Source organism: Scatophagus argus, chromosome 10 (assembly GCF_020382885.2).
Source record: "Scatophagus argus isolate fScaArg1 chromosome 10, fScaArg1.pri, whole genome shotgun sequence".
Taxonomy (NCBI): domain Eukaryota; kingdom Metazoa; phylum Chordata; class Actinopteri; family Scatophagidae; genus Scatophagus; species Scatophagus argus.
Window position 1 is genome coordinate 16,097,881 of NC_058502.1, and position 26,349 is coordinate 16,124,229.

A 26,349-nucleotide genomic window follows, 5' to 3' on the forward strand; every position below is an offset into this window, starting at 1 on the left:
CCCTGTTGGTTAGGATTTACACCCAAAATCTCTATCTGCTTAGATGTTAAGAAATAGATAGGATTACAGGTACAATCATTTGGACAGTGAGTGGTGGGGTATTAGTGACTGCATCTAAGCTGGATTTATAATGAACTGACTAGTCATCCCCACTGGTGGAACACACTGGTGTCTACAGAAAGCAAAAGCAAGCAGAGCCGCTGTAGAGGACAACAAGGATTCATGCCTTGGCATCGACACACAGGCCATGGAACTAACGTTAAAGAGTTTTCCCCTGAAGGTAGCAAAAATTCCATGGAGGAATAATAACCTCAGTACTCTGCATACAGACCCTCCTCTGTCTGAACAAGGAGAGACCATTATTGGAATTTACCTGTTAGTGCTGGGTAAGTCAACCATTATATACTGGAAAATAGTAAAACTTGTAGTATAAAGTTTTCATGCTGTACTCTGTATGCTGTGGGGTAGTCGTACTGTAGTAAAGTAAAGTAGTTTTGAGAAGCAGGGGCTGAATTATTTAGAACGCAAATGTCATCCAAATTATCCAGTGTGCATAACAGTACTGAAAAGCACCCCAGACAAATGTTAAGGAAATGGCACATATGAACCACTGACAAAATGCATGAAATATTTCCCCCTTGTTTCAGACTCTCACAAATTGCTATAATCAGTGACACCTTATTTAAAGCTTAACATCAAAACAACTGGGGCTCTTCTGGTTTTCACAGGTCAAGTGGTCCACATCAATAATGTTGAGGAATTTTATATAACACAGAGAATGAGGGATTCTCTTGGCTGTAATTTACTACAGAGTGAAATGATTTAACTCTAATGCTGTGTTAGTCTCTGTTCTAGTTTTATTTTCCTTACTTACATCTATATTTCAGCAACAGACACAGTCCCATGAGCATTGCTATACTCTACTATGTTGTCTTCTCTACTCTGCCATAGTACTCTACTTCCCTCCACTCTTCTACACTGTGTGCTACTCTGCTCTGTTTTACTATGCTGTACTATACTATATACACAATATTCTGCTGTATTGACTCTACTTTGCACCTTATTATGCACTATAATATAATCTAATCTACTCTAAATTTTATTACTAAGATACGGTATGCAATACTAGATAGACAGATCGATAGATCGATAGATAGATAGATGTGACACTATTGTATGTGGCACTGCGCTATGAACTATACAAAACTATGCAATGCTGCACACTTGCCTTCTCTACTCTGCTCTATACTATATTGTTAAGATATTCAAAAGGAGGACCGTTATACTATACAACTCAGTTCTGTTCTACTCTGCTCTACTGTACTCTACTATTCTATACTGTACTATACAAATATGCGTTTCACTAGATATTCACTGACTATTTTGGATGTTGTCTCTCTGTAGGATGGCTGTCCTGGTTTGGAAACAGTTTAGTGATATTTGTCCTGTACAGACAGAGGACCTCACTCCAGGCAACAGATTTCCTCACTTTAAATCTTGCCATCTCTGATGCAAGCATCTCCGTGTTTGGCTACTCCAGAGGAATCCTAGAAATCTTCAACATCTTCAAGGATGATGGGTATTTGATCACCTGGATCTGGACCTGCCAGGTAAAAGCCACACTAAGGCAATTCTTGATTTAAAAGAGTTACATTTAAAGATTTGTTTGTTTCTACTCTATATTCTTCATATGTCGAATTCCCCAGCAAATCATAACTTTTGGTACATTATGCAGCACAAAAAATTTGTCAAAGACAGGAATGTTGGTTTGAAACAAGCTGAATGTGATGATTGTGCAGAAAAAGACAACAAAAAAAACATTTGCATGCGTCTTCTCTCTCTGGCCAATCAGAATTTAATGAAGTACATTAAAGGAATCTGTGGAAGTCTTACAGTACAGTGAGTATTTGTGTGAGTGTGTGTGTGTGTATGTGCAAGGGATTATGCTAGTGGCCATGTGGGCTGGAGGTTAAATCTGTAATAAGATTACCACTGTGGAGGCCTTTAAATGGGGAAAACTCTTCTAGCAGCGTGGCACCTGTCAACAGCCAAAACAGGAAACAAATAGAAACCACAGGGAGGACATTTGTTGCATAATTTAACCACATGTTTTTATTTCAAACTTTATGTTAAGTTGTAAGACGTGGCTGTGTCTGATTTCTGAGATGTACTGTTCATTTCTGGGTTTCCTCCCTCTGCAGCCTCAGCTTGAATTGAAATAGTTGACATATTTTACCTTGGAATTCATCCAGGGTATTTTTGTTGCTCAAGGCTAGCCATGGTAGAAACCGTGATATCCACGCTGCAGCGAGTGAACAAAAACAAGCTGGTGAAACCAGAACACTTTCAGTCTTAGAAGCGTAAACCTGAAAATCTGAGTGTGAGAGACACAGTAAACAGAGATCTGCTGCTCTTAGGCTTCAGCACAGCCATTGAGATGACCTCATTTCTCAGACATCCAATCTCAGGTTTTCAGGTGAAGGAGAAATATTGTGATAGCAGCACACCCCTCTCATTTCACCTTCCCCTGAGAGAAGTGGGTTGAGTGTCACAAATAAATAAGAAGAAAAGTAAGAAGTGACAGAAACTGAGCAGGGAAGTAACAGCAAGGTGAATGAGACAGGCATGTGAGAAGCCTTAGCAGACTACTGCATGGAGCATGATGGGGCATGAACAGCTGCAAGCCGGGCCAGATCCCTGTGTTTTGCACCCTACGGAACAGGGTATTATTGAATATGGTAGAGCCTTACGGAACCCTTTGATGTTTCAAAGGGGAATACAGGGAAAGGATTGTCAAAGTGGTCTACGAGAAATATAAAAATTTTAAGAAAGACTTTTTGTATGATCCAAAATTCACAGCATCTTTTCTTATGAGCTAATGCAGATACAGAAGTAAAACACAGGTATGGTATTAATGCACCTGGTTTTAAATTCTTATAGCAACAGAGAATGCACAATAGACTAATGCTGAATTAAAATCATACTGGTCTAGACGTTGACTGTCCAGTAATGTGAGGGTGAAAAAAAACGTGACGATGACTGTCTGTAATAGGATTAGGACTAAGGAAGATCAAGAAAGTAATCAGTGAGAGACCTTAGCTGATCCATGTCACCTGGAAATGGCACAGTGGGGAGCTGGGTGTAGCACAGTTGGAACCAGACTGAAACACAGTCACATAATTCCCTTTAACAAGAGCTGTGATTAAAAGATAATCTTCCCAAACAATACACTGAACACTAAAAGACTTCACGGTTTAATTCATTTGGAAGTCTTTGAACTTTTTTCTGCACCATATCTTTGTGGATATCATGTGAAAGTCTAATAACAGCTATAATTAAAGTTTTCATTTTCATTTCCCAATGCTGATCCTGCAAGTTAGAAAGCCTACAGCCCGCGTCACGGGAAATGCCCTGGGACTGGAGCATGCTGGCAAAAAAGGCAGGAAGGGCTCTTCATCTGTAGCGTCTCTATCTGATCAAATCCAAAGCAAAACAAACTCAGCAGACAAAGGTCTGGAAAAATTAGGCAGGCACTATATCTACGCCCTGAGGCTTCAATGATCACTCAAAGACATTTTGAAGATGTGATGTCATGATACAGCAAGCACTCTCTTTGTCTTCTTCCAGGTAGACGGTTTCTTCACCTTGCTCTTCGGCCTTGCAAGCATCAACACCTTGACAGTTATCAGCATCACCAGATACATCAAGGGATGCCACCCAAACAAAGGTCAGAGCTAACCTCCCTGAATTCAAGAGAGAAAAACGTGAAAAAAGTTTCAGACCCGCGACTCCGCCTGCCTCACATTCCAGCAGTTCTTATCTGACACAGAAGTGTGTTTTTCAGTGCTAATGAAACCTTATTACCAACTTCAGCTGTGGAAAATACTACCACTTGTCTGCAGCAATTTCATTTACATTTTGCCAACATGTCATTAAGTTAATTTGAGGTGACATTTTCTATTTTGGGGTGTAACTGACGCTGAAGAATGTCTTAATTATACAGAAATTAGGCTGAGCCTCTGCCGTCAGCATGGGGTAAGAGTTTTTACTGTGTTTGCGGTTGTTCATAAAACACATGCGGCATATTCGTGGTTAAACTAGGAACACTGGCAGTACAACTACTGCAAACAAATACTGATATAAATCAGAAAATCGGCTAAATGTAACATGATTTTAGGTCTAAATAAAATTAATTTAAGTTTATTGATCACAAATTTTTGGCACTGACCGCATCAGGTTATCTAGGTTTTGGATGGAAACAGCAATTCTCAGTAAATATGAGGCACATATCAACACTAGGAGAGAGAAATATATATATCAAACAAAACAAGTTAAAATAGCTCAAAAATATCATATTACATATGCAATATATATTATCTCAGCTTAGGAAAACAGAGTAACCTATACCAACATTGACACAGTATTGTCGGCCCTTTCTCATTAACTGAACTGCACTTCTATATTGTATGGTATTCATATAAGATATTCAAAGCGCTACTCTGAAACAGAGCAGACCGATTGATTTTCTTTCTCCTCCTGAATACAAAGTTATGTGTACTTTGTCAACAGAGGTTCTTTTCAGTTGCAAATGTGTACAAAGGCTGTTAATGTAAGAAAAGACCTCATTGTTCAATAAATGTCACAATCTTGACATTCATAACAAGTCAAGAATGCTGCATCTTGTAGTGCCCCTCACTTTTCCTGTCCTGTTCTCGCCAAAGTCATAACATTTGAACTTTCAGACTGCAGTCATTCTGTTCCATAACATTGTTCCATAATGTTGTATTCATGTTACATTTTCTTGTGTGTTTTCACAGCTTACTGTATCAGCACGAACACTATTGCCGTATCCCTCATCTGCATTTGGACTGGAGCGATGTTTTGGTCTGTCGCCCCACTGCTGGGCTGGGGCAGCTACACAGGTCTGTTCTCACACACTAAACTAACAAAAGGAATATCTGACTTTATTTTAAAAGCCTTGATCTGAACCCTGTGTTTAATGGTCCTTAGATCGAGGTTATGGCACCTGTGAGGTGGACTGGTCCAAAGCCAATTACTCCACCATCTACAAGTCCTACATCATCTCCATCCTCATCTTCTGCTTCTTCATCCCTGTGATGATCATGCTCTTCTCCTACATCTCCATCATCAACACAGTGAAAAGCACTAACATTATGTCAGCCGATGGCTTTCTCACCGCCCGCCAAAGGAAGGTGGAGAGAGATGTCACACGGGTAGGCAAACTAGAAAAAAAAAAATCAACTTGGTTTCTACAGTTTTTCTCGTAAACAGACTTGATTTGAGTAAAATAAAACTCTTTAAAGTGCTGCTTAAAAGGACACTGTTTGTAATAAACCGGTTCTGGCAATTATTCCCTCATGTTCCTCTCTAGATTTCCATTGTGATCTGCACAGCTTTCATCATGGCCTGGTCGCCATATGCAGTGGTGTCTATGTGGTCAGCCTGGGGTTTTCATGTGCCAAGCACAACCAGCATCATCACCCGTCTCTTTGCTAAGTCTGCCAGCTTCTACAACCCGCTCATCTACTTCGGCATGAGCTCTAAGTTTCGCAGTGACGTCTCTGTGCTGCTGCCGTGCACACGAGAGCACAGGGAGGTGGTGCGTCTGCAACACTTTAAAAACATCAAACCCAAGGCTGAGGCTACGCCCCTACCTGCATCACTTCCTGTCCAGAAGATGGAGGAGAAATATGCCGCGGGAGAGCTGAACCAGTCCAATCCTGACAGCGACTCGGGGGTGAACAGCCCTCCTGAGACTCCTCCATCTGACACGCAGGAGGTCTTCCACATCAACGTGCCCTCACACATTGAAACATCAGAGTACTGGTGTGACAGGCTCTGAAGAACTTTAATGAATGCTTGAAATACATGGGAGATTGAGAGTATTTTTGTATTTTTTGGTCTTACCCATGTTTAATGAACTGTATGAGTAACCAATGTTAATAAATTATTTTCTGAATCTCATGTGGAATTTCACACCTGTTCATTTCAAACTGTTACAAAGGCTGTTTTAGTGGTCATTCAATCCAAACCAGCAATCCAGCCAAATACAGGATGGAGCAACCCTTAACTGATCTGCCTGAATCTTCCCACAATATCTCCAGCCGATGTAATGTGCACTCAATAACAAAGCAAGGTAAGGGATCCACGATAGCATCTGGAAACACTGAACTGTCCTCAACTCAAGTGAAGCATGAAATGGCACAAAATTCTGCCATTTCTCCTTGCTGTCCCTGAAGGGACTCGTGCCATTAGATCTCCCACATACGCCACATTCCATAAGAGATGCACACCTTGTTAAATCTGTCTGTAGAAATGTGTCATTTTACATATCTACTCAATGAAGCGACATCATGTCAGTCAAACAAAATCTGGTTGGAGCAAAGGTTTTCATTGAGAAAAGCTTCCTTCCTTTTTGTGTTTATCTTTACAGAAAAACTAAAAAACTCTCGCATGGTTCTTGGATGTCTTGGATTGGAGATTTTTATGTTGACAAGCTTTCAAACTAGTGGGACAGTTGAACGAGAAATGAACAACCCTGAAACAGCACCTGAGATTTTTATTTCTAGCAACATCAATGTGCAATTACTTGGGCCATGAAAGTTTAATCTGTCGTAAAGTTCCCAGCATGGTTTCTGGATTTCTGCAAGGACCATAATCACACGCACAATGAACTCTTTAACAGCAGCCATTAAGACCTCAGAATCAAAATGGCAATCGGCTTCAGCATAACCATCCATACAGTGCATAGCAGCAGCTTGTGTGCCACTTTGCATAAACAAACTGTTAGAGTAGCTGAAGTTGACTCTGTGTGTGTGTGTGTGTGAGAGAGAGAGACAACAGACACACAAATCACAGAGACAATGGATGTGACTTGAAGTGTCTATTTCTCAGGCAGGTGTTGTTTGGGTTTTTGTTGGAGGAGGAGGAGGAGGAGGAGTGATTGCTCTGGTGAGAGTTGACACACTCTCAGTCAGATGAGGAGATGAGCGAGTTGAAGAACACAGAACTAGACACATAGCTCGCTTTTCCTCCCTTCTCTTTGCACATATAAAAACATATATGCTGGCTTCCTCTGCGCTAAAGCAAAACAAGCAAACAAACGAACAAAAACATATCAAACAAACAAACAAACAAAAAAGTGGGATGCTTGCAGTGTTTTGCTGCTGGTTGCCAGGTCTCTGCATCCTCCCCTGATAGCCCCGGGTTACTGATCTTCTTCTGCCTGGATGAAGAGCTGGGAGCCTGAAGTGGGACGGGCAAAGAGGGGAAACTCTGGCCCCGTCCCGCTCTCCACTTTTAATGAGCGCTCCGATCATGCAGGAGTAAAAGTCCAGGTGGAGCAGTTCAGCGCTCGCACACACGCCCGCTCCTCCACAGTTGCCTCTCAATGAAAGAGTGAGGATTTGGCAAAAGAAAAAAAAAACTACGCAGGGAAATACTTTTTGTAACGCCTGGAGGACTGGTTAGACTTCTCAGGTAAGTTCACCTTCATTGCTCAGCGGAGATGGGCATTTTGACCGCAGAGCTGCAATTCCACTCCACATATGAACTCCGAATTTCGTGTTTGCTGCAGCGTGGCGTCAGTGAAATATTCACTTTTCAAGTGATGCGTAATTGTGCGTAATTGATCCCCATCGCGTCCAAACAACTTTTAGCACCTTTTACTGATCAGGTCTGTAAGGAATTTTAACCAACACTACACGAGGTTTAGCACTTTTGCTTTTTTGTGAACTGTTTTCTCTTACACCTCAGGACTGGTCCATTTCAGCTGAGCTTGTGAGATTTGACAGGCTGCCTAAAACAACGAACCCCTGCATAAATTCAGTGTTTCTTTTACTTTTTGTTTGTTTTTCTTAATTTATCTCCCACGCACTCACCCCTTCCTTTTGCTAAGCTAAAGTGAGTATTTTAGTTGAATGAATCCACCGTTTGACGGTCATTCATGCTGTAGCCTGGGGAAAGTGATTCAGCTTTTTTTTTTCCTGTATATATTTCATAGTTTATTTTCAGGCTAGCCTAATGCTTTACGCTGAAAGGATTCATTGTGCCAGCAAACTAGAGAATTCTTTAGCTTTGATTTCTTGTACATTGTGTTTGACATTTCTTTGTGTATTCTTCCTGACATCTCAGTATGGTTTGAAGGAGGCTGATTAAGCCCAGGTGGTCTGTACACAATGTGTCCAGCAGCAGACTGCAAGCTCTGGCTTGCAACGAAGCCGGTGCCAAGAGTAAAGTAATTCAGGCAGTTCTGTGCTTGATAAACAAATACTGTCCTAGCAGCAGCAGCCCAAAGGACTGCAGAAATGACCTTGCAGAGACATGTTTGCTTTCTTGCGTCTCTGATCTCTCCGATGCTTCCTTAGTTGGCTTGTTGGTACAACACTTGGCACATCCAACATGCTTACAGTACATTTCTGAAGAATTTCTAGGGATTTAACACTCCCGGGCAATGGGTGTGTGTAAATGCCGTCTCACTTCAGGCATGCCATCACTCAGGGACACTGTAAAAATGAGTTCAAGACTGGCCACAATATTTAAATAAGCCTCGGTGCTCGTTGGTACTGACCCTCATTGCATTTACCGCGGTCACCCCAGACAAGGAATGTGGGTGCTGCTGAAACGGAGGAAGACTGAAATGCAGACCTTGCGTTTTGGCATGAAGCTGCATGGCCCTAAAGTTTACCGTTACTGAGGGAAGAACCTTTTTTGGGTGTGAAATAATAACATTTTCAGTGTATTATCAGTCAACCTCCAGGTGTGCGACCTCCCCTGTTTTAATATCCCATTGTGTGGCTTTATGTTTATAAAAAAGCACAGACAGCTACTGCACATCCTGTTTGCATTATAGCCACAGCATACCTGTGACACTTCTGCCAGGTGTGATGTAGATCCTCCATCCTCCTTTCTGGTGTTTCCCTTCAGGAGCTGAAAACTAAATGTTACCGCAACAGCAGGCCAAGAGGCTTTGCATAGAAACTCTTGGCCTTGTGTAATCCTAGTTAAGGTTGTTCTGTGCATATAATCCACATTGTATTGCAGTGGGAATGTTATCCCCAATTGAAGTGCGATTTAATTCCTCAAACTATGTGACCCGTCTGAGCTGCTGAGTTCGGCAGGCTCTTACGCAGAACCTTTCATCTTTTGCAGTGTCTGTGAAAGTCACTTTGTTCATTTTTTGTGTTTTTTGTTTCTCTGAGTTAAGTGGGAGTATGTTGGCTGTTGGTTCCTGCAGGAGATGCTGAGTTTGGTGAAAGCTAAAGCATGATGGCACTGCAGAGGTCAGATGAAGCTGTGCTAATGGCACAACACACTGCTTAATGAAAGTTTAACACAGGTGTATGCAAGCCACACCACCTACACAGTATGTAACCCTCCCTGTGTGTGATTTAGGGTGGTGGTGAGTGTGAAAACCCTCACATACCATGGCCTCTCCAAAGCATGTGATAAGTTATCCCAGATCTCATTCTCTGTTTGTTTATTTTTGATACTTCAGTTGAATGTGCGTGTGTTTGTGTGTAAGAGAGAGAGAGATTGTGTCTCTGCAAGTCCCCTAGGGATGTATTACCTACTGTACAGGAAACTCCCCACAGCGCGTGTCAAGGGATATCATTTGGCCTGCATTTCATTGCTTGGAGGAGGCATTTAGAGGCTCACACTGAGAACACAAATTAAGACATCTAAAATTATCGCCTTTTTTGTTTTTGTTTTTGCACGTCATTTTTTTCCCACAGTGATGTGAAGCCTCTCTCAGGAACAGAGTACCTGAATGAAAGTGTCTTTTGTATTTGTATGATTAAAGGAACTCTACTGCACATTGAGGAACATGGTGTTCACAGTTTAGGTTTCGTTTAGTTTTGTACTTTTCATTGCTTACTGAAACACACTGACTCACCTCTAATATGCCTCCTGTATTGTAGATGTGCATATCTGTCCCAGCTTGTTCCCAGCTTCAGCTTTCTTTCCCCGCAAGGACAAATTGTAGTCCTGGCTGTGCAGCAGTGGGATACCTGCCTGTCAAAGCACAACACTGTGGAAAAATCATGTCAGTGCTCATGAATGTCAGATAAAAACGAGAGAGAGCTGCATTGAGGAAAGTCCTCCATCAGCTGCAGCTACAATCATTGTAACCTTAACATGATGTGTTTGCGGTGTGTATTAATTCTAAAACTAATCACACACTTAAATACATGAGAAGCACCTCATACACACCGTGTAGAAGCAGTAATGGTGAACCGTGCATGGAAACGGCTCATAGAGGTAACATCATTACAGGCCATGCTGTTCACTGGCTTGGTAGGACTGTATTACTTTATTTCAATGTGATGGAGATCCAGCACATGATACTATCGTTTAAGTAGGAGATGGTGGTCCACATTTGAGTTTTTAAGGAATAGTTCAATCACTTGGGAAATGCAGAGAGTTAGATGAAAATACTAATATCATATCTGTATATTAAATAAGAAATTGCAGTCCATTTGAATCTGTTTCTGTGGTCATAAGGTATTTCTTTTTTTAAAAAAAAAACATTTGTTTATCTATGGGAGTTTTGCTAAGAGCAGTTCTCTCTCTTTCAGGAATGCCTTACTTATGGCCTATTTTGGCCACTGAACAGCTCAGTGGTGTAGTAAGAAGTTAAAGGCCTTGTACAAAGACACCTCAGCACTTGTACTGAGGAAAGGTCTTTCCCCACTCAGATTTATCCTCCTGGGATCCAGTTGGTGATGTTTTACTCACAAATCTGTTGTGACATACACGTCAGTCTGAATTGCATCCCATGTGACCCGGCCTCAGGGTCGCTGTATGATCACATGATCTGATTGAACCTGTCGGTGTGTGGCGGCGGTGACAGACGTGTCGCCGCTCTCGTGGGAGGTACAGCATTCCTCTGTTAACAGGGATCTGCCCAGTAAGGAGCTCCATGTCACCGGCTCACGGCCAGAGCAGAGACTGGAGTAGCTCTCATATTTAGTTCATCTTCCAGCCTGTCTAAGACTCTCTGTCCTGGCTCAGACTTTGCTTTTCTTGTTATCAGCAGGGCTATCATTCTTACAATAGACCTGCAGAGCCTGGAATGATGTCTTGGCTACCATCTTCTGTTTTTGTTAACACGGGCTTCGACTTTGATTTACGTCTTTACATGGGTGTAACTTCTGAATCTGAATGACAGACACAGAAAGAGATTTTCTGTCTACTGTAAGCAGACTGTATTACAAACCAGGATCCAGCTTGATGTGGTTCTTGGTGTAAAACAAACAAGCCATCTGATTGAACACAGTTCCCCATTCCTTACACATTAAATTGCATCTGCGTGTGCTCTCTAATTGAATCTGACAGAGGGAGGATCCTTACATATAGTTGTGCCACACAGTCCAGATGTTCGCTGCAGAGCCTCTGATTGGCAAAGGCTTGCAGCCTTTTGGAACCCAAGTAGTTTGAACAAGAAACATTGACCCACACTGAAATACAATCCAAAAAAGGAAAGTGCATGATTTACAGTAAGTGTTTTCAAAGTGTTTTTGTCCACCGTGGCTTTATAGATGTTAAATGAGCTCTGTGTGTCTCTGCAAAGTGTATCTTAGTGGCATGACTTTGCTCTGACTTGACACTACAAGACTCGTGACACCGAAAATGTTAACCAAAGTGTCCAAAGTTACTTTCAGTGAGTAAGCAGGAAGCAGGAAATGAGTTTCAGAGGATACCAATGAAATTCTGCTGCTTCTCCTCTCTCACTCTCTCTCCAAGGTTGGGAGGTTATACAAGGACATCTGGCTGACCCGCTGAAGAAGCACCACCCATCATGTACAGAGCATCCGTCACTGCCATCTGCCTTGGTGAGCAACCCATATGTCTCTCCACAGGTTTTAAATATATCATCTCTGACTACGGTGCTTCATATTTCCAAAATAGTCTGGGTGCTGTCTCCTTCAGGGTCACTTTTCAGCTCATTTATGCCACCAAACAGCAGCATCCTCTGTCATAGAGGTCTTGTGTGTACAGTAAACACCCTGATGATTATGTTACTTTGTCTGCTATTATGTGAAACTCCCTCTGCCTCACCCACAGCGCTCCTCCTGTGCTGTGCTTGGGCCAAGCCTGACGGATCAAAGAACAAGAAACCAAAGCAAGGTAGACATCAACACAAGTAAACCTGTAATCTCCATCAGTCCCAGTGTTATGGTCTTCACTGGCTCTCTCCACTGCTGTCGCTTTTAATTCACTTATTGAAAAAAATGTCAAATTTCTAAATCACTTCATCATGCAAAGGTTTTCAGTATGTATCTATTGGGTGGAAACAATGTTATCTAATTCTGATCATTTTTTCTAACTTATTGTGAGTTAATCACAGTTTGCATTGTTTTGTGGCCCAAAATAGTTCCAGTCATTTAGTCTTGGAATAAAGTTGGATATAAAGTAAATTCATGTTTTCCCCAACATATTATTTTAATATGAAACAGGACCTAACTAAGACATGAAGTATAGTCACTGTAATTAGGACTGTAACTAACAATCACTGTTATCTATTGCCCTGCCAGTAATTTGTATGATCAGTCAATTAATGGTTAAACAGCCAGTGAATGGGAATAATGCACTTTGATTTCCATCAGATTTGTTGTCCTGACAGACCAACTCTCCAAAAACCTCGAGATATTCAGTTAGCTATCACATAATACAAAGAAAAGCAACAAATACTTGAACAATCTTCTTCTTCTTCTTCTTCCCACCACAGTTGTCCCTGCCATAGAGTGTGATGTCAGAGCAGGCAAGATCAGTCTCCCAGAGTTCATAGTCAAGTGTCCTGCACACTGCAAGGAGACCAAGCAGCAAGTCTATGGGACGGGCGTGTTTGCCTCCATCTCCAGCATCTGCAACGCAGCCATCCACAGGTTAACAGTGGAGCGATGAGTGTGAAGTGTCAAAGTTCTCTTTTACCAGCTATATCTGATAAAATTAAATTTGTGTTCATAGTGGAGTCATCACCAACACAGGAGGGAAGGTGATTGTGAGGAAAATAGCTGGCCAGAATATTTACAAAGGCAGCAATTCCAATGGAGTGCGCTCTCTGTCTCTACCTAAGTGGAGGGAGTCGTTTGTTGTTTCAGGTATTAATGACAAAGTAAACAATGTTAAACACAGTGCTTTAAGCTTAGCCCACCAACTGAAAGCTGGCTCTGTTGTGTTTCAGTGGGGAAGCCCAAGAAAGGAGTGATCTACCCATCCACTCTGGACTACGTCCCTTCAAGACCGACCTACGTTAAAACAAGTAAGTGGAGAGATGTTTTTATGCATTTTTTATGTGAATACAAATATTGGTGTATTACATTTAGTTTGTCACTGAGTGGATTGACAGATGCACGTTATTTCTCAGTGATAGTACAATCTAATCAGGACCCGTTAAGCACTGATTTGTTCAATTATAATTCAAAAGATGTGCAGACATCTTGGTCCAAACTGAAGGACATTTGGTTGAAAGACCAAATTTAACTGGTATACCACATTTAACTGGTATTTCAGCAGCATTTCATTCACTTTGTTTTCTCATGCAATGAAGACTTTTTCCTCAGTGAAATATAGTAATTAAAGTTGCACTGAAACAAGGTAAAATGAAAGCTTGTAACCTAAAAACCTTTATTTTCCAAGCAATTTTGTCCAATTTTAACCTGGAGCTCTAGACATCTTAAGGCCTACAAATCACCAGCTCAGTATGTTCTGGGGACAAAAGGTTACTATACAGACATGACTCTGGCATGTTGAACTTCGCTCAGGTTGAATGAGGAGTCTGAGCACTGCAGTCTGGTGAAGAATGTCAAGAATGCATTACTACACAGCAGTTACTGTAGACGCTCTTCCTCCCCGTCCACCTGTCTTATACACCACCGTCATCTGTTGTTTCCTTTCAGGTCAAAAGGAGGCCAAAACCCCACCCATGACCACACCGCTGCCTGTGACAACAGCACCTGAACCCACAACAACTACAACCCCCGAACCCACCACCACCACCACCACCACCACCACCACCACAACGATTCCTCCCACCACCACACCCCTACCCCTGCCCACTACCACCAAGGCTCGAGCTGCTGTCCATAAAGTCAGGGATGCAGGTGGTTTAAGCAATTGCACACTTAAATCATACACCATTTTTCAATACATAGATCTACACAAGCTAATTCTTTCTACTAATTCAATGGATCCGTGTATGTTATGTGGAGGATTGTGTACTTACTTGGATGCACGAGACTGTTAATGATCCAGTAATGCCGATCCACACAGAAGATCCACTGCAGTCAATGTGCTGCCTAGCTGACGTCTAACTAACAGCATTAGCAGCTCATAACTAGAAATGCTGTTTGCCAGAACAAGCTTTCATTTGTGTGAAACTGAGTGATGAGGACGAATGGTCACAGCTAGTAATTACAAGTCACAGCTGCAATTATGACAAATTACAGCTGGTCTGTGATGAAGTTCAGTTGCTGACTGACTCGACTGTACACTTGATCACCAGACCATTCATCACTCTTATTAAATGAAAATCATTATAGGATCATTAATCACAGTGAGCCATCTGCCCTGTTTTGGGTAGAAATGCCTCTACAGCGAGTAGACAATGCTGCAGTATCTTAAGGTATGTGTGCACACGAGATGGGCTGTGTGCCAGATGACCATCCAACCTTTTCTCTCTGGTTCAATTTCTGTAACATTATCTCTCTCCTCTCCATATTGGCACCCCATTTGTCTTTCTTTTATCTAGGCAGCAGTCACCCATACCTTGCCTCTGTGGCAGCTGCAAGCTCAAGTAAGTCAAGTAAAACGAAAGGGGTCAACAGTGTTTTTTGGGGGTTTTTTGGTGGCACGAGGGGTTGTGGTGTTGTGCCTTGCACTGGGATGTGCAGGAAGGTGTTACGATTGGTCATAATAAGGATGGCCCTGTTTTCAAAGCAAGTTTGCACAACTTGTATATTTAATTAGTCAAATCAGTTCAGTTAACTTGTTTTATGTCAAAGTGTAAAACAGTGAGGTCATGACCCACCATCTACTTTACATTACTTTTTGTTGTCAAAATGTGTCCACACTGTGTTATTTTCCAACACTGGTATAGGACAGTCACACAACGGCCAAGGAAAGAGTTTCAGCCAAGGTATGTCAACACTCTCACTGATTCTGCAGCTCTTGGAAAGTCCTTTACACCACATAGAACAGTTCAAGTTTAACTAAATCATGGCATTTCTTCAAAGTATTCAGAGGAAGTGCCTATCCGAGTAGATTCCCACATCGAACCAGTGCAGGTAAAGCAAGCTATACTCTTCTTGATATGTCTTTCTGTAGATTGTTTCAACATTTGCTCTTTTCTCTTTCTTCTGTACTGATAAACTCTGCATCACATTTCTGCATTGTGTGTGCGCAGCTGCTTTAAAAGACTTTTCCTAGTCGTCTAACACAGGGCTGTACCAGATTGTTCTGGAAAAGCCCATATTCTCTTCTTTTGCCTCATTTCGCCTTCCATATAAAATACCACTCAGTTACAGGATGTTCACTCTGTATCAGTTAGCATTTATTATCCATTTCTCTTGAATATACGATCATGTTGCCATAAGAATGATTAAGCAGGAGTCTTCAGCCATGCTGTAAGGGTGCTATGAGCTATAAATGCTAACATGTTCACAGTTGCAATGTTAATATGCTGTTTAGCAGGTAATGTTGACACACTACAACATAGAATATAAATATATTAAGGCGATACCAGGACAATTACCATTTTGTCCTTGTGATCACCACATTGACCTACAGTGAACCGGTAATGTCTCTAGCCACTTAAGCAGATAAACACAGACAAAGAGATGATTTATTTCAATATATTTCATGTTGTCTCACAAGACATTTGTCTCCTAATCTTGGTCCCAGGTTTGCGCAGACCAGAGACAGGGTCGGCTATCAGGAGACAGCCATCCTCTCCAGTTGGCCCAGGTCAGCCTCACCATTAACACATACCAACACACACACAAAGGTAAAGTGGGTCACGGGCAGCACGGGGGACAGAAGTCTTTGTTGGAACAAGAATCCAGGAGACGTAGACATCTGTAAGTCTGACCCTCATATGCAAACCCATAAGCTCCTGTGATCTTCACCTCAGGGTCACCTCTAATCCACTCCCATCAAGCACATCAGCTAACATTCCTTTCACAATAACCGCTGTTTTCAGTCACCAGGCATGTCCTCTCGTTCATGTTTTCCCTCTCCAAGATTAAAAGAGGCAAATGAAGCCAAGTTAAGGCCTGTAAATATACCCAGCATATATCCTTTTGTTTTTGATATCATGCTGCTGAGAAATGCTTTCAGTTTCACTCAAACCCAAACAGCTGGGCTGCATTTGTGCACGGAACCCCCAACCTGACGCTCTCCTCTTCCCTTCTTCCTCCCTCGTCTCTGCTTTCTCTCTTATTCTGTCTGCCTGACTCTCTTTGCTACAAACAGCTTTTAACAAGGTTCAGTCGGCTCCACCCGAACGGACTCCAACCATGAGTCAGTCCAACCCCGGTAAGTATCTCCAGACCCTGAGTGGGAGTCCTCAAACAGCACTATGAGACACACTCACTGACATAGTGAAGTAGACAGGAATAAAACCCTGGCTGAAATTTTACAAAGCAGCACTGATGTTTACCCTCTGTGGGATGCTGTGGTTCAGTGCTTGGCCGTTCTCTATAAACCATGCACAGTAAATGCAACAACGAAGTGCAGGGTAACCTACAAAAAACAAGTATGAGTATGTTGATATGCCTCAAAGATGGGCAATGGTGTGATACCATTGTTCTGAATTCATCTTTGGCTATATCTCCTCTACTCTGGGACAACAGCAAACTTTCTATTTTAGATAAGACCATGTGCTGTGAAATGTGCTGTCAGTGCTGTAATAACATCTTAGGACAGATCCCATCTGGTCTGGCCTCTTCGCCCGCCTTGTAAAAGCCTGCAGAGAGGGGAAAAAGAGATGAAAGCAGCAGCACCTAAGTGGCCCGATGCTGTTCCCAGAGAGATGTATGACCCAGTCCTCAACGCTTCAGGCTCTGGGTCCACTCTCGAGCCTGTCAAGAATAGAAAACTCTCGCCATTCAGTCCAGGCTAGGTTTGGCTCACTGAGGAATGTGCTTCTGCTTTTGCTTCTGTGGAATGTAAAACCATGGATCCCTAAAATTAGACAGATCTATTTCCATTTAAATGATGGGTCATTGTATGATATGATTTCTAAAATGCCAAGTGAGCTGTTTCAAGCTAGCGTAGCACTTCTGTGACTGACCTGTTTTTGTATATAGTGTAGCATATAGTGAGCAGATCAGCAGCTTGTGGATAATAATGTGATACTTTATTGATACCCTTAGGCAAATTCTTTATGCCTGAGGTCAGAGGTCAGCGGTCAGGATCAGCCACACAGCAGTGCCTCTGGAGCCGGCAGGGATATACTGTCTTTCTCAAGGACACTCCAGCAGGGTGGATGCTTGCTGACATTGGAGTTTTGAACTCTGATTTATGAGTTGGAGGGTTTTCTCCCCGGTCACTTTGCCACCCAGCTGCCTCAAACAGATGTTTGATTTTATTGCTTAGCTTTCTGGACATGTTGCAATCCAGTCTAGCCTCGCATTTGTAATGAGACATCCCCATTTGAGAACCGCAAAGGTTCTTGAAAAACCCATGCAAAAGATGTCGACATTCTGTTCGTTGGGTTTCTACTTGATGTTAAAATGGAATCAACACAGACTGAGTTACAACCAAAGGGAAGGATCACTATCCCCGATCCTGCTCTGACCTTCTGGCCGCAGTGATCACTGAAGTGGCTATGATCAGGAGAGTTAAACCCAATCCCTTTAAAACACCTGTTTCACCAGAAAAAGCAACACTACTGTCTGCTGTTTAGCACAGGGTCTTTGACCAGCAGTAGATTAGGCTAATCTCTGTGTCTTACTATCTACACTGTCCCTCATTTGACACCAACTTTAGAATAATACTCCCACGCTTCACTGGGCCGTTGGCTGGGTTCTGTCAGCCTGTCCTGGTCAACAAAGGCCCTGCTCAGCAGCCACCACTGGATGGGAACCTCAGAGCCCAGGCCGTGTGTTTGTGTAAGCTACCCATCCACCATAGGGAGGGGTCAACTGAAGTGTGTTGTCATGGCTCAGTCAGTTTAGACAGATGCAATGCACTGTTTTGGTTTTGCCCTGCTGTTTGGGCTTCAACTGTTCAATCAAATTTCGATTAACCTTGAGGCAAGCAAGAGTCAGGTCGATTTTTTTCCATGTTAAATGCTAAAACTTTGAGTCTGAGTGGATTGTGACGCCAAGAGCTGCAGGTAGAGACAGAAATGTGAGAAACATATTTTCTCAGAGTTGGGCTTCCTCTGTCTCTCTGCCCCACAGGTAAAAAGAGTGAAGGAAAGCTTCACTTAATCAACCTCTAGTCACTCAGTCAGAGCGACTACTGTATGTTTGGTGTCTGACTCAAGGCTGAACATCTTGTGCATACCCCACTAATAACGTGGCAGGTTTACGTGGAGGTCACAAGTATGCCCGTCCTTGATGCTTGTGCTGAACACAGCTTTCTAATCTTCCTTTGCACAGCTTTTCCCAGAAGGGATTGGGCCCACCCTTCCTTTCCTCGGCCTGATTGGTTCCCTGGACCACGACGACCAGCAGGTACAAAATAAAAATAGATCATTTTTCTTAGCAATGCATAAACATATTCTAGGTTACTTGAAAAATGTTTTCTTTAATGTTGAAGTTGCCAAAGGTAAGAATTGCTCAGGTGTGATATTGGTTTGCTCTCTGTTCAGGAAGGTGTTACGATGGCCGTGTTTTTCATGTTGTACTGAATCTGAGCTCTTAGTTTATTACTTCAAAGCCAACTATGTGTCCTTATAAGTTATAAGTTTTTTAAGAAGTCTCACTCATAGAAACAATTTTGTTTTGTGGAAAAGAGTTACTTTGAAAGTCAGACTTGCAATGCAGCATTTCAGGTTGCATATAAATCACAGAACATGACAAATCAAGTCTACAGCCAATAACATATGCGAGTGTACTTTTGTACTTATACAGGTGCTCAGCTGGCTTCACCATCGTATTTTACTGTGTCAGCACGCCGGCATTAGCTAATTAGTGCTAAACACAAACGAGAGGAGAGGCTGACGTGAATGTCATAGTTTAAAGCAACACTAAATCTTGCAGTTGCTGATGCATCCACCTTCTCTGCTGTACATTCAGATGTTAGTTATGCAGCTCCAGACTCAGGATACACGTGGGGTGAGACAGACACACCTGAGATTACAGGTAAGTCAGAATTCCTCAAAGGCAACACTGCAGATCAGTTTGGTGTGTGCTGCCCCCCCCTTCACAGTGGCAGCTTACAAAACCTTATCTGTCTGTTATTGTTGCATGTGCGAACACAGCATGCTTGTGTGAGTGATACAGTTAGGTATCTGCTGACCATGTATGTGTTGAATTTGCACCATCTGTAAGTACATGCAATCTGTGTCTCAGGACTTTGTGTTTACATGCCATCTGCCTGCCATATGAAAGATTCCTGCATGGAAGTGTGCAAGAGAAGAGCATAGGGCAGGTTTACTGTTTGTGCATGTGTGAGAGAGAGACACTGTGAGGTGATAATTCTGCACAAAGCCATTGTTTTCACTGGTCTGGGATTGGTGGAGAGCAATATGTTGCCAATCGCAACCATGGAAATGTGTGCTTTTCCCTCTGAAGTTCATTGTGGGAAAACTAATGGGTTTCACAACATCCTCCTCTAGCTTGGGATCACAGGCCTGATATCTCAGAATATGAGCGCTGGTTTTATAACTTTGGACCATACCGTAAGTGTTTTTCTATTCTATTTTTTGGGAACTAACGAGTCCTGGGGTTCAGGTTTTTTATTGTCATATGTACAGATTGTGGTTCTTCTTGACTGTTTTCTTTTAGTGACATAGCACTTCACACAACTTCTCAGACATGACCGCATTTCCATGTGCCCATTTTAGTTTCTGACACAGGATGGGAACGGGTTGTGTCATAGTTAATTTGATGTTTAAGGTGAGAGGTCCTTTAGAGTTTTATTCTTTATGTACCCTGGACATTGTATATTCAATTCATTTTATGGAGACAATACCCTGAAGTAAACTTTCCCATAACAATAGTAATAATAATAATGATTATGAATTTATATTTATAATCAAGTTATCTGACTACTGGACCATGATGCCTAAAAGAACACAGGCATAAAATTAAATAATATACCATTCTTATGCAGATCTTTTATGAACACAGAGGTTGGGCCAGCAGCCACTTAGCGTAGCACAAAGGCTAGAAACTGGGGGAAACTAGCCTGGGCTTGTCTGAGGGTGACATAATCAGCCCAGTTGTTGTTTTTTGTACATATTTAGCAAAACAGATATAATAAGGTTGTTACAGGTAGGTGCCACTTTGCTGGATTTAGTGTGAAGACTGCCAGAGTGGACACTTCATCCTGTCTGCTGTTTACCTCTCTGCTATGTGTGTGTGTGTGTGTGTATAGCTCAAGTTAAACAGACACACAGATCTGAAGCTCTTTATACATCAATGACAGACCAGGAGCAGAGGATAGAAATGGAGACAGTGATGTAACTTGTTTGCTACAATCTTATAGTCCCGACCTCACACCCTGCACACTATTATTTGCTGGGGGCTACGCAGTCAGTGCAAGCCCCAAACCGTCTTGAACAGAGCACTTCTAGTGGATCATAAGTGATGACGGAGAGGGATTACGTTTGTATGAGTCTTTTCTTTACACTGTTTTTTAGGCATTCCTACATACAGCAGTATACCTTCAACATATAGACATGAGCCATATCAAAGCACATGAGCATATTTCCCAAAATAGTGAACTATTCTTTGAGTGCTTTGGCAGAACAGTACATTTTATTTGTTTTGTCACAGCCTTCACACTAAAAAATACAAACCGCTTACAATATGGCCCATTGACAAGACACAAAAGGGCAGGCTAGAGCCCTAACTTTCAGATTACAGGCTATGGGTCCATCTGTTTGATGACAAAGCCAAGTCAAGTCAAATCTAAGTAGAAGGGACGTGGTTTACAGAAGTGAATGACTGAGCCATTTCCAGCATGCACCACAAAAGTACCGCCGCACATCCAACCCAGTGAAACACGGTGTGGGGGGAAAAGGCCCCAATGTCATGGTGTGTTCAAATTAAATTTGTCTTGTGTTGTGTGTCACAGTCTGTCATCACTCATGTCTTTACTTTTAGTACCTCGCTCCCCTGACTCAGATGGTAACCGTAAAGTGCCATTGGATACCACCCATACTAGAGGTGAGCAGTGGTCGCCATGGATACCTAGAACACCTTTTCATATCCAGTGAGGCATCACACTGGATATGACATAACATAACATATTTCACTGCAAACTTCAGTCAGACTTTGAACTGTCTTTTGCTCTGCTATTCAATTTGCTCTGCTTTAGTTTTCAGAGTAGAGCTTAAAAATTGGATATTGTACAGATGAAACCGAGACACCTCTTTTTGTGTCACTATAATGATGAGTGATATTAATTAGCTACTTGCTTCTTTGTGGTAGAAATGTGCTAATGCTGAGCTTATATGATATCATCTGTGTAGTGGAGCCAGTGGATGCCTGGAAGCCAGAAGCAAACCTTTATGAATCAGGTAAGATAGTTTGCTCAGCTCCGTTTTCTGCCCCCCCTCACAAATGAGTGACTTTGCCAGTAAGTACTCAGTTCTGACTGTAAGTACAAACCAAACCAGTGCTATCCATGGAAAACCATATGGGTTTCTGCTCAGCCTGTAATTGTAAGGATTTAGAGTCAAAGTCAAATGGCATGGTTGCTTGAGGATAAAATCTGTTCCTGTTTGGCATAGTTTTTGCCACAACAAATACTGACTAAGGTTTGGGATCTCTGGAAAGTGGACGGCTGCAAGTGGAAATTTTACCAAACATTCAGACTGCTTTTGCTTAAGTAGTAAGCTGTGTAATAACACAATGGCAGTTGTAGGGATATTTCAATTAAATTTCTCTAGATTTAATTTTGAAACTTCATATGTCAGTGATTATTCAAGGACATGAAAAATGATTTTCTTTAATTGTTATACCTAAAGAGTAGAATTCAACAAAATACCAGAACTCTACTTTAAAGAACTGTGTATTTCTTGATTGTCAGGTTTCAACGTGAGAGAGCTGGAACCTGTACCCAGAGCACCTGAGCCTGTGTCACAGGGAGACCCAAGTATGTTCTTTTGTGTGTAGGATTACTGCAAATGATGAATTATGGCCTAAGATTTTGTCAGTCCTGGTGCAGGCTATTTATCACATGCACTACCAAACACATGAGGGAATCTGCTCTGATCTCATTGGCCATCCTGTTTTTGCAGACTGTAAGGTGGACCTGGCCTTCCTGATGGATGGGAGCTGGAGTATTGGGAAGAGGCGCTTTAAGATCCAGAAGGATTTCCTGTCTGAGGTGGCTCAGGCCATCAACGTGGGTGTGGCTGGACCCATGATGGGCATCATCCAATACGGGTAGCCTCCTTGTTCCTGTTGTTCTACTTTGTGCCATTTTTAGATAAGAAAAACATGATGTGGTTTCTTGTGGTTTTGTCTGAAGGGATGACCCTGTGACAGAGATAAACCTGAAGTCTTACTCCAACTCCAGAGATGTCAAAGTGGCCATAGATAAGATTGTGCAGAAGGGAGGACTCTCCAATGTGGGTGAGTTATTCACTGTCAGCTGTCTGCTACAGTAAATGTCGACAAACACAAGTGTGAAAGTGAAAGGGGTGCAATTTTCACATGGTTTACTACCTAGGCACATTTTCACATGCAAGGATGGAATTAAATCTAAATTTGCTGCGAGACACTGTTAGCTAAATTACAGCCCTGTTTCTGTAAGCCGTGTATTTCCTCTGCTCCAACCAAAAAGCATTTGTTTTTACCAGCCCATGGGGGTCAGCTTTCAGAGGGCAAGTCCTGTTTTTCTGCTTTGGTTGGTGCGTCAGCATTCATCCACTACCACATGTGCCTTTATGACTTGCTAAATTTCTATTCACATACAAATGGTGTTGTTTGCCCAGACGTGCTCTCTAATCTTACATCAGTGTGAGCGGTTGTAAAAGCTTCTATAGCCTCTAACAGAGTCTCTCCTGTTCTGCCAATATTGTGACAGCCTAAATGATAGGATCACTATTTTTGTGATAATATACAGTTAAAGCTGTGTACTTCATGCAGAGACATATACAAAATACACAGGCTACTATGTAAAGTTTTTATGTGGCATACAGTGGCATCTTTTTTAGATTGGTGCCTCTGCACATGTTGGTCAGTTAGGACATACATCTTCCATTGAATGTGCATAATGAGCACCTACAAACTATAGACTTTTTCAAGCGCCCTTTTGTTACACTTTATATATTATACAGTCTGTGTGTATTTTTATTCACTTGTCGAGCAGCAACTATGTGAACAGATTGGTTCGACTCCCTCAACTATCCGAGTGCATTCCTGCTTTTCAACCACAGAGTTGGATAAAGACTTGAGTGTAGCATCTTTTTAACTGCCTCTCTGCTGCCACCTGGTGCATCAACAGGAAAGGCCCTCAGCTACATCAACAAGCAGTACTTCAGTGATGCCAATGGAAACCGAGGAGGAGCTCCTAACGTGGCCGTGGTGCTGGTGGATGGCTGGCCTACGGACAAGGTGGAGGAGGCGTCTCGGCTGGCTCGGGAGTCCGGTATCAACATATTCTTCGTCACCATCGAAGGCCCTGATGACAACGAGAAACAAAACCTGGTTGAAGCCAACTTTGTTGACAAGGTGGAGTATTGTCACAGAGGCGTGTCAGTGCTACACTAGAGCCAGTTTGAAACAAAGTGTGTCTCTTTTACTCCACAGGCTGTGTGTCGGACAAACGGCTTCTTCTCCCTGCCTGTGACCAGCTGGTTTGCTCTGAGGAAGGCCGTGCAGCCCCTGGTGAAGAGAGTGTGCGACACAGACCGCCTGGTGTGCAGCAAAACATGCCTCAACGCCAATGACATCGCCTTCGTCATCGATGGCTCCAGCAGCGTGGGGACCGGCAACTTCCGCACGGTGCTGCAGTTTGTGGCCAATGTCACACGGGAGTTTGAGATCTCTGACACAGACACGCGAGTCGGAGCTGTGCAGTACACCTACGAGCAGAGACTGGAGTTTTCCTTCGGCCAGTACAACAACAAGGCCGAGCTGCTGAACGCCATCAAACGCATCAACTACTGGAGCGGAGGGACCAGCACTGGTGCTGCCATCACCTATGCTGCAGAGCAGCTTTTCAGCAAATCCAAACCCAACAAACGCAAGATCATGATTGTTATTACAGATGGACGCTCCTATGATGATGTCAGAACACCTGCACTGGCTGTCCATGGCCAAGGTCAGAGGTCAACCATAACAGAATGTGAAAAAATAAGGACATTTTAAGCAGATATGGTCAAGTCAAACAGTAGTTATTTTAAAGTTTGGAAGAAAAAAGTTGTTGTTGATTCCTCTGGTGTGTCCACAGCAAGGTGTCATGCAATGTGTGTGTGTCTGATGTGACAAACAAATGTGAGGGTCTGTGTGTATAATCTACTGTCTCTGTTTGTGATCTAGGTGTGATCGCCTACTCCATCGGCATTGCCTGGGCAGCCCAGGATGAGCTGGAGTACATCGCCACAGACCCCGACAAAGAGCACTCCTTCTTCGTGGACGAGTTCGACAACCTCTACAAATTTGTTCCCAAGATCATCCACAACATCTGCCAGGAGTTCAACTCCCAGCCCAGAAACTGAGGAAGGAAGGACAGACGGACGGACGGACGAATGGGTGAGGGGAGGTGTAGAGAGGGACATCTTGATCCTGGGCTGTTTTAACAGAACCTTGATTGTAAATTTACTCACTCTGGTGGCCAGATGGCAGTTCTGGATTGGCTGCAGTGTCCCTTTATTTGAACAGGGAGGAGTTTTGAATTCGGGGAGGATTGTGGGGTTGAACAAAACAAATCTTAAAGTGAATCAGCATTTGGTCTTAAACATACAAATGATGCTAATGGTAAAGGGTTTTGCATATACAGTGACATAATCACATCTCATGTACACTGTGGTGTCAGTTGTTTTCTGTTGGTGCCGTAAAGACTACAGAGTATCCCTAATCGTTTAAAAACGGCACTAATAAGTCACCCTTTTCGAAAAGGTTTATATGTTCTAAGTAAAGGTTTTTAATAATGTTAATAAATCACTCAGTAATGCTTTATAGATAATTATAAGCCATTAATGGGTCCATTAATGGCTTTTGTTGTGTAATATTCACCTTGTTAGCATCAGTTCATGCAAACCTCTACAATGCACCATTTGACCTCTGACCAGCTGGAACAAAGCTGCAAAACAATCCAGACTATCAACAACTTTTTGGTGTTTGTTAGCTGCAGATTTAATTGATTGAATTTGTAACTAAAAACTTGTAAAAGTAAGTGACAGGCTGGAGGAGACAGTGGGATGTTTACTTAAATAAAACATTAGTAGATGATTAAGTTACATCAACGAAGCCCTTGGGTACACCTTATAGAACCTTTATAAAGGCTTCCTTATTAGGACGTGGCACCAAAATGATGAACAAAAACAAGAAAATGGTTCTTGCAGAGAAATGTAGATTTAAAGCATGCCTAGCACTTCCTCTTCTGGCTTAACATACTTCATCAACTTAATATTATGGTGCTCTTTATACAATTCTCTGTGAAGAGGATATACTTTTTGTAGAATTGGTGCATTTTGATCTTCTTAACAGGAGAGATATGATAGTAGGGACATTGTTAAAGTTCCTCTCACAGACTATGGTGCTGACGTTGAGTGGTAGTTGAAGTGAGGCTTATGTTCACCCAACAAGTGGATGTGAAAGGCAAATCGTGGAACATGGAAATGGACATGTGTGAGAAGTGAGGAAAGAGGAGCTCGTATGTCTTAGAGTGATGGATCATAAATTTGCGGATTATCACTCGTTTTCTTTTTAACAGTGTGGTTGCTTCTAACATCGCAGGCATTTCTCAGTTTTGTTGAAAGAGTATTTATGATTTCCCTCCTTTATGTCCTTTTTGTACATATGCATATTAAAAGCCTTTCGCTAATAATGTTCTGATAATTGATCAATATATTTTTTGCAATTTTTAATAAAATAAAGAAAATGAAGACAACTTAAAGTTGATTTCTCCTGAATTTTGTTGATCCAATTGCCACCATTTACGTCCAGGGTTTCTTTCATTTGCAGCTTTCACATTTGT

At 42.2% G+C, this 26,349-nt stretch overlaps 2 protein-coding genes across 7 annotated transcripts; both read left to right on the forward strand.

The window, feature by feature from the left end:
• The first annotated feature begins 247 nt into the window (after positions 1–247).
• LOC124066243 (opsin-5-like) lies at positions 248–5,863 on the forward strand. Its single transcript, XM_046402498.1, has 6 exons — positions 248–386; positions 1,405–1,610; positions 3,628–3,727; positions 4,818–4,922; positions 5,011–5,234; positions 5,393–5,863. Exons 1-6 carry the CDS (start codon positions 248–250, stop codon positions 5,861–5,863), a joined length of 1,245 nt encoding a protein of 414 aa, XP_046258454.1.
• Positions 5,864–7,080: 1,217 nt separating this feature from the next.
• Positions 7,081–26,262, forward strand: vit (vitrin). Of its 6 annotated transcripts, none has more exons than XM_046401643.1 (23): positions 7,085–7,500; positions 11,767–11,855; positions 12,088–12,150; positions 12,752–12,908; positions 12,991–13,124; positions 13,208–13,285; positions 13,923–14,126; positions 14,774–14,818; positions 15,122–15,160; positions 15,258–15,308; positions 15,925–15,987; positions 16,495–16,557; positions 18,630–18,704; positions 19,269–19,334; positions 19,811–19,873; positions 21,303–21,365; positions 21,671–21,718; positions 22,231–22,296; positions 22,442–22,589; positions 22,675–22,778; positions 23,653–23,879; positions 23,958–24,471; positions 24,690–26,262. In XM_046401643.1, exons 2-23 carry the CDS (start codon positions 11,822–11,824, stop codon positions 24,866–24,868), a joined length of 2,484 nt encoding a protein of 827 aa, XP_046257599.1. In that variant the 5' UTR covers positions 7,085–7,500; positions 11,767–11,821; the 3' UTR covers positions 24,869–26,262. The 6 variants fall into 6 exon arrangements, with proteins under 6 accessions (XP_046257603.1, XP_046257605.1, XP_046257604.1 ...); XM_046401645.1 differs by lacking the exon at positions 7,085–7,500 and adding an exon at positions 7,641–7,696; XM_046401647.1 differs by lacking the exon at positions 16,495–16,557 and having other exon boundaries at positions 7,081–7,500.
• Positions 26,263–26,349: the final 87 nt, after the last annotated feature.